The 8,415-nt window shown below is 53.1% G+C and overlaps 2 protein-coding genes across 2 annotated transcripts; both read right to left on the bottom strand.

The window, feature by feature from the left end:
• Nucleotides 1–974: 974 nt before the first annotated feature.
• Nucleotides 975–3,057, bottom strand: LOC131057453 (small ribosomal subunit protein uS3m). The gene has a single exon (XM_057991638.2). It carries the CDS (start codon nucleotides 2,929–2,931, stop codon nucleotides 1,117–1,119), a length of 1,815 nt encoding a protein of 604 aa, XP_057847621.1. The 5' UTR covers nucleotides 2,932–3,057; the 3' UTR covers nucleotides 975–1,116.
• Nucleotides 3,058–3,277: 220 nt separating this feature from the next.
• Nucleotides 3,278–7,433, bottom strand: LOC131057452 (probable cytochrome c biosynthesis protein). Its single transcript, XM_057991637.2, has one exon. The coding sequence runs from the start codon at nucleotides 7,323–7,325 to the stop codon at nucleotides 4,968–4,970; it is 2,358 nt and encodes a 785-aa protein (XP_057847620.1). The 5' UTR covers nucleotides 7,326–7,433; the 3' UTR covers nucleotides 3,278–4,967.
• Between the last annotated feature and the right edge of the window lie 982 nt (nucleotides 7,434–8,415).

Here is an 8,415-nt window from a genome sequence, read left to right as displayed (position 1 = left end):
GCTAGCGGGCTGCTCGCCCTACAGGACGGCTGGGGGTTTATTAATGCCCATTATTCTATAGGCTCGCCCGGTTATGCCCCCAGCCGAATTGGGCGGGGGGCTGGTACTGCAGTCAAGCCCTACAATTCGGCTGGAGTGGGTGGAAAGTGACGCCCCATAGAATTGGGCGGGGGCCCTCCCCCCAGCCGGGGAGCGTATTCTAGCGTATTCTAGCAGGTTTATTAATTCCGAATTAATTACTACCATTCTAAAGGGCTAGCGTATTCTAGCTTCATCTAGCAGGCGTATTAATCTACCCGCCCGCGCATTAATCTACCATAGAATGTCGAGGGCTTGATTGAAACCCCCAGCCGGGGGCCCTAGTCAAGCCCCCCCCAATAATAATTGTAGCTCGATTGTAGGGGGCTAGAGTAACACTCGATAGTTGGTGGGGGGTTATGTTGCTGTTGGGTCGGCAGCGCGACCCGCGGGAATACTTCGTACACCACGTTATACCAACACCAGTTGCGTTGAACCCCACTAGAAAAGGTAGGGGCTATAGAAAGGTCAACAACTAGAGTAGGTAGTTCCCGGTGTTGGGACCCCACCGAAAGGTGGGGCCCCAACAAACACCGGTTGCGAACTATAGTTCGGTGCTCAATCAAAGGGACCCCCATGCATGCAGCATGGGGGTCGATTATATATGATAGTTAGTCCGATTACGACCAGTTAACGAACTTGGTAGACGAACGGGGTTTATGCGCCGCTAATGCAGCAGCTTGTCGAGCATCTGACAAACTCACGCCATCCATTTCAGATGAGATTTGTCCCGTAGAAGCACGAGCAATCCAACCCGTAGGATTCCCTTTCCCTTTTCCCATTCTCACTTCTGTGGGTTTACCGGTAATGGGGAGATCCGCGAATACTCTCACCCATATTCTCCCATTTCTTCGGAATTGTCCGCTTATAGCACGACGCGCTGCTTCAATGGCTCGGTATGAGATACGACCGGCTCCACAACTTCTGATGCCATATCTTCCGAAACCAAGTTGTGTACCGCCCGTTTCGCAACCCCTACGTAATACGCCTTTCCGGTATTTACGATATCTCGTACGTTTTGGATATAGCACGTCCCTTTTATCCTCTTGGGAATGGGATCCACACTTTTACACCTAAGATTCCATAACGAGTAGAGACTTTCGCATAAGCGTAATCGATTTGATGGCGAAATGTATTACACGAGGTTTTACCATACTCCCTGCATTCGGTTCTAGCGATTTCTGCACCTTTCAATCGACCCGGACGACAAATACGGATCCCCCCCACCCCCTTCCTTAATTTGGGCATGACTAATGAAATATCCCTAACTATTTTCCAAAAAATGGAACGAAATGATCTTGTTCCGTCCCTCGGTTGGAAAGAGATGTCCTGAGCAATTGGAGAAGCACTTTGATAGACAGATTTGATTTTGACCGACCCAATGAAGGTATTCGCGTTTGTTCCACCAGACAACAAGGATCGCATTTTTCGCACTTCGTTCAAATAATAGTTGTACCCGTACGGAATTTTTCTGTTTTTCGGTATTATCCTTATCATCATTCCTATTCTCCTCCTCACCAATCCCCCCAGGTCTGTGAATTGTTCTACCAATCTGGTGGACCCCAGGCGGTTCCTTAATACCCTCCCTAATTGACCGATGAGTTTTTTTCTCCGGGCATTTCGTTTTCTTTTGTTTCTCTTCCCGTAGGGCCTACCCCTCATCTCGTTCTCCATTAGGAAGAAAAGGGTAGCACCGAGGAGAGGAAAGAGCAGGGACCTTAAAAAGTCTAAATAGTGGCCTGATCGGGCGGGGGGCTCAGCAGCAGAGCGAGTCTTGGCGGTCAAGCTTTCTACTAAAAAACGTATTCTCTTATCCAAGCTGGAATCTGGTGCCACGAAATGATTGATACCCCATATCCATATGCGGTTCTCCATATGAAAGGAGTATTGCATGACCAAGTAATTAGAGGAGGGACGCACAGCAGGGATGGTCTGTAGAAGTCTTCTACTCGTCGTCGCCCCACTAACCTTTGCATGTCCACTATGTCGTCTACTATGACTATGAATGCGCGGGAGGAGGAAGTTGAAGCACTTGGCCCTATAGATAGTAGGGCGTTGTCCGGAGGGGAAGTCATTGGAATTCCTCGAAACACTCATCGGCTTGTGGGCCAGCCAACCGCTGACCCGGAGGTAGCATTTGTGGGAACCTCCCAAAAAGTATTGGCTCGATGGTGATCGGCGTCTCCAGATCACTTCGCTCCGGTCGTCGAGCCCGGTTAGGGCCTTTAGGGCATTTATGCCCCTCTCCCGCCCTATCCATAGTAGCGGGGCCCCTATCCACCCCCCCACTATAGAAAGGGTAGAAAGGGGGGGGTACTCGGCCGAGTAACGGCCGAGGGTTTCCCTCTCTCTAGCGGTCGAGAGCACCCTTACCCTCGTCTGCTCTCCTCCACCATAGAATAGTGGGGCCCACCCCAATCTATACCCGGGTGGGGGGAAATGATAGGGGTGGGTGGGTGGGTGGATATAGTTCGTGGGGGCCCTCGACCTAAAGGCTGAGCGCGTCGAGTCCTTGCGGTCGAGCCGCCGCCCGATCGACCAACCTTTCCCCATGGCCCACCACCGCGTTCTGGGTCTCGATCTGCCGCGTCGTCTCCGTCGTATTTTCCGACGGGGAGGAAAGAGATGAATGAATGTCCTTTTGGGAGAATGATGAAGAATGCACCTACCGAGACGGAAGCCAAAGGTTTTTCCCCTCCTCGTAGGTAGACGTATCGAACCGAAATACACTATAAGATTGACATCTCGATACACCGGTTCCCCATGGTTACAATCATAATCACTAAACCGACTTGAATCCGAACTACGATTCAGCTGAAGTCTCACGGAAATCGGATTTACTCTTCGGCCCATCTTCTAGCTAGCTCTAGCGGCGCCCTTTCCCTTCCTTCTCCCTCTCCCCTCAGTTCTCGGAAGTTTTCGTTTTCGTGCAAAGGCAAACTCTCCGGATTTATGGCCAACCTTTCCTTCAGTGATCTTGCAACGAACAGGAGTTTTTCCGTTATAAATTTGTACGGAGCGATCAACCAATTCTGGCGGAATGGGAGGTCTACGTGACCAAATCTTCCTGCAACTCTCTCTATTGCTCCTCATCTTCAACAAGAAAGCATCGACAAAACTGCCCTTCCGTATAGATCGTCGTGGCACAAACTCATTCCGATTCCCCACTACTGTTCGAAATCCTAGGGCTCCCCCCTCCCCGGGCCCTCGGACGTTGCGAAGCGGTCGAGTGGCCCTACTATAACTATAGTAGCGGGGTGGGGGCCCCACCCCCTCTCCTTTATTGGCCCCCCCGCCACAATTCCCTCCCACTCAAGCCCCCTACAATTCTATGGGGGTAGGGCTTGACTGCAGTCCCATAGAATGTCGAGGGCTTGATTGAAACCCCCAGCCCCCGCCCTTCGCGAATAGTAGGGGGCTAGAATAAGCATGCAGGGCTACCCCGGCACTCAACTCAACTGCCCTACTCAACTATAGAGGGGGGGTGGCGGGGGGGGTTCAATAGGGCTATAGCCCCCTGCATGCAGGGTGGGGGGGACTCGATAGCTATAGTGCCGGGGAGCCCGAAAAGAGGGGCGGGGAGCCCTATCCCTATAGACCCGGCACTCTAGTGGGGGAAGCCCCCCGTTTCTATTGCCCTACTATAGCCCTATTGAACCCTATCGGCCCCTACTATCTAAAGGTAAGGAGGTGGGGGGCCTCTCCCTCTATTATTCCACTACTATGGATAGGGCGTCGGGATTCAAAGTGCCTCTCCAAGCAGACTGGGCGCCCTACGGTTTTCAAGCCTTCTCAGTATTGATAGGGGGGATAGGGGCGGGAGAGAGCTGCCCCCAATTCTTAATTACTATGGTATGGATAGTTGATTCTAGAACTATTTGCCCCCTACAATAATCTACAATTATTATTGGGGGGGGCATAGTTATTAAAACTATTGCTTTTCATTTATCAGCCTGCCCCATAGAATTGTAGGAGGGCATCAGTTCATTAATGACGTGCCCTAGGGGTGGGTGGGAGGCGGAGGCTATGGATGCGCTTGCACTCGTGCCGTTGCTAGAATCGAGCTAGAAGAACCCTTTAGCCCCCCACCCCCCCCTCCCCCCCTTTCTATAGTTGTAGTAATCTACCTCCCCCCGGTTATGCCCCCGGGCGGGGCCCTACTATTCAATTCTTCTAGCAGGCTAATGCGGGCCCACACACGCCGTAGGGCCCACTTCATTATTCTGATGAAGCTTGACTAGGGTGCCCCTGCAGAGGAATCTTTAGTTCCCCCGAGCCAGCCGAATTGTAGGGGCCCGCCCCCTTAGAATAGTAGGGGAATCCCTTCCCACCAACATTAGCCTCCCACGCACCCCATCGCAGATATATCGAGACCCCCCGTTTGAAGGGCTCGAATCTGTGAATTAATGCGTTCATTAATGCGCCCCAGCCGAATTGGGCGGGAATCCGCCCCCCACCCCCCCTACTATTTGTAAGGGAATCAGCTTGCCCCGGCATGTCCTCCCACCCACCCCGTACGGCCCCTACACTTATATGGGGCTAGCCCTCCAGCCGAATTGGGCGGGCGAGCCCCCTACAATCGAGCTACCTCCCCCCTACTATGTCGAAGGGCCCCTTCAAACCCCCCAGCCGCCCTACAATTCTATGGGGGGTTGTAAGGGCCCCTACGATAATATACCTCCCGGGGGGCGGCTGGGGCTAGCAGGCGTACATTAATTGACTGGGGGCTCCAGTCAAGACTCGAACGGGTATATATCATTTTTCATTAGCAGGCTGATTAATGGCAGAGGGCTTCTCTCGCTCGGCTGGGGCCCCCTACAATTCTATGGGCCCTGCGCTGATTAATGGCAGAGGGCCGGGTTGGGTGGGGACCGGGGGGCCCTACTCTTCTAAGGGCATAAATGAAATGCCCTATCCCATTGATAGCAAGAGCGCATAAATGACCTTCGGACCGTGAGGGGTTTAGAGAACAATGTTCTTTCTATGGACCGATGTCCGCGGATCTGGAAGAAGAGGATCGGGGATATGCCGGTAATGAGAAGGAGGAACCGCCATGAAAAGATTCCTCGTGTAGAATCCGTAGCAGGACTATGAACGGAAGCTAGCAATCCGGACCGTACCAAAAACGTTCCTAAGACACGGCATGAAAAAGTAACAATATTGGGGAACAAGGTCCAGAGATAAACTTTGGGTAGAATGACTGGATGAATACGAGCTGTGGCTAATACCCAAGGCATGGGAGAAGCATTTTCCACGGGATCCCGAAACCACCGGCCACCCCGACCCAATTCATGATGAGCCCACCAACTCCCTGGCAAGATGCCCACGGTGAAAAACCGCCGACGTGTCGGGATCCGAATTCGAATTCGTTCCCGGTCCCTCTTCGGGTCGGAGACCACTGTGTTCGCGCCGGCGGTCCGACATAGAGTTCCTCGGCCTATCGGCCCCCTACCTATATCTGGGCCTCGACCGCGCCTTAGAATAGTAGGGGCCCACCCACCATAACTCTTCCCGGAACTAGAACTCCCACCTTTTAACCCTACGGAAGGGCCTCCCACCCACCCCAGGTAGTTGGGGGGTGAAAGTTCGGGTGGGGGGGAATTATAGTTCCCCGGGAGAGGGCGAGCAGAGCACTCGACCACACCACCACCTATTGATTGGCCACCTGTTGATTGGTACTGGGTGAGAAAGCCCCCATTATAGAGAGGGGGGGCTCCGACGCATCCGGCGGAGCAAAGCGCTCCATTCCCTTCCCTCTGCATTGGCGAGTAGAGTGACACAATCCCATTCATCATTTTGTATATACATAGGCCAAAGCCCATAGCACTGGCGACGTCTCCGGCATAAATGCAAGGAGGGTGTATAGCTAATACGGGATCTTGCAGAACGGGATTTGATTCTGCAAGCGATTCAGTACGAACGAATGAATTCCGAACAAGAGGATTGGAACTCGCCGATGGGAAAAGAGGGGAGAACAGAGCAATGCCAACAGCTCCGGAAATCCGCTGTTCGGCTCTCTCTTCGGCATCTCGTGCCAAGTGCAATACCCTATGGATAGTAGGGGTCGCCCCCAGGCCGCTACGCGCGGACCTTATATAGGTAGGGGCTCGCGAACCACCGGAGCCCCCGCGGTCAAGCAGCGCATGAAAAGGGCCCCGGCGCCCTATCTCTATATTGCGGTCGAGCAGCGCAGAAAGCCTGTTCAAAGTCCGGTTCCTTGCCATCTCCCCTGAGGTCGACCTGCTCTCCCTCGATCTCCTCGTCCTATCGGACGAGTTCCTCGGCCTCCTAAGCCCCAAGATGAGGAGAGGGGCGGCCTCTAAAGGGCCCCCCCCCACTCTAAAGGGCCCCCCCCCACTATAGATAGGGTGGAGAGTTGCCCTCGACCCCCCCCACCCCCCATTAAGTTGAATAGTAGGGGCCTTAGAATAGTAGGGGCCCTCCCCGGATAAGTAGTTGGGTGGGAGGGAATAGAAGGGACGGGGTGGGGCCCAGGAGGAGGTAGAGGCGGAGGCGGAGGCGGGGGCGGGGGCGGTCGAGCGCACCCTTAGAAAAGTGGGGCCCCCCCCCCACCCTCTTATATAGTGGGATAGGTGGATAGTTCCCTCCTTGCGGCCCCTCCACCCTTGAGAATAGTTATAGAGTAGGGCGGGGGCCAAGGTTCGTGCCTGTTCAAAGCCATAGTTTATATAGGGCTCAGCCCCACTACCACTACTTTGTCGTTGTTCGGGCTTCACGGAGCTCGAGACGAAAGAGCAAAAAGTAGTTTCCCGGCCTCGTTCTGAGACATTATGGGGTTGGACCCGGTAACGAAAGGGGAATCCGTAAAAACCTGGGATCCGACACCGTGGTGGAATACTACCCTCGTGATTAGACCATGTCCCTGGGATTTGATAGAGCAAAGGTGCATTGGCATTGGAGTTGGTGAATACGTTGTAATTGGGAAAGTTGGAAGGAGTATGACGGAACGAAGGACCAGGGAGAGAAAGAAGAGTGCACAAAAAGTAGGGTGAAGCACCAAACGCAGGTGGTTGTTTCCTGTCGTAAGCGAATGCAACGGAAAGACCCGGAAGTAACAGATAATGGCACAATTCATTTACTGACGTTCTTCCGTGTTCATTCCCAATCCCTGCAACGGAACATAGTGTATTTCCGATGAAGACCCCTACTATTGCCCACCCACCCATGTTACGTATAGAATCTGGCGCCCCAGCCGGGCATTCCTTTCTAATCACGAGAAGAGCCATTCTGCCTGCCTGCAGGGTGGCCCCTACTATTCTATGGGTTCAGCTCCCTCCCACCCTGCATAGCCCCTACTCTTGCAAAACAAGGGTGGTCTCGCCTAAGAATAATAGAATAATAGGGCTCGATTCTATACGTAACATGCCAACGGCACATCCACCCGGGTCACTGGCAGAACTATAGTCCCTCCCAACCCGGACTTCAAGTTGTCCGCGATCCCCGTAGGGGATCAATGGAGAGATGGTTCGATCTCTCGATTCCCCCCCCACCCGGGTCACTTTGCCAGTCATATGACCCAGACGAATGATCGACCCAAGGGGCGGGGAGGCCGAGGTAACGCAGGCTGATTCATAAACCATTATTAGATAGCAGGCTGATTAATTCTAGCAGGCTTATTAATAAACCATTATTAGATAGCCCCCTCCTATTTGCCCTTTTTCATATTATTGCTAGCAAGCCCCTACAATTCTATGGCCCTACAATTCTATGGCACTGATTAATATTCTTTCATTTATATCCCGGTCCCTCCTATCTCCCCCCACCCTCCCCTGGTGGGAGGCTATAGATTGAATAGGCCGAGGCAATCGGGTGGGGGCCTACCTTCCCTCCATCCATCCATCCATTCCCTTCCTTTCTCGTTCCGTCCAGAAATAAAGGCTGGGGCAGTACTCCTCCCGTCCAGTTCCGGCCAGCTTCAAATATCTCCTCCCGTCCTGTCCGGCCATTCCATCCATCCATCCATCCAATTCGGGTGATGCATAGGGAACTAACTAAACTATAGTTGTCCTGTCCAATCAATAAAACCATTATCTCTTGTTCAGTGACCCGGGTGAAGACCGCCTATAGATAGTAGGGCTGAGGAATGTGACAAATTTCATTAATAGCCCTACGGGGCACCCTTGTTTTGCAGCTCTTCTTTCTAGGGAAGGAAGGAACCGGATCCGTACAGCAGCGGTGCTTGTCGGGTCCTCCGGCCGCGGCGGATCCATATCCGATTCTTAGCCGATCGGATGGCCAGTTGTTCATCGGGATTGAGCGTAGTTAGAGACCGAGTAGTGGTAGATTCTGCTTATCGAGAGCCTGTTTTCTAATCGA

Source organism: Cryptomeria japonica, unplaced genomic scaffold (assembly GCF_030272615.1).
Source record: "Cryptomeria japonica unplaced genomic scaffold, Sugi_1.0 HiC_scaffold_22, whole genome shotgun sequence".
Taxonomy (NCBI): domain Eukaryota; kingdom Viridiplantae; phylum Streptophyta; class Pinopsida; order Cupressales; family Cupressaceae; genus Cryptomeria; species Cryptomeria japonica.
The sequence above is the reverse complement of the archived record's forward strand: the minus strand, read 5'-3'. Positions and strand labels throughout refer to the sequence as shown.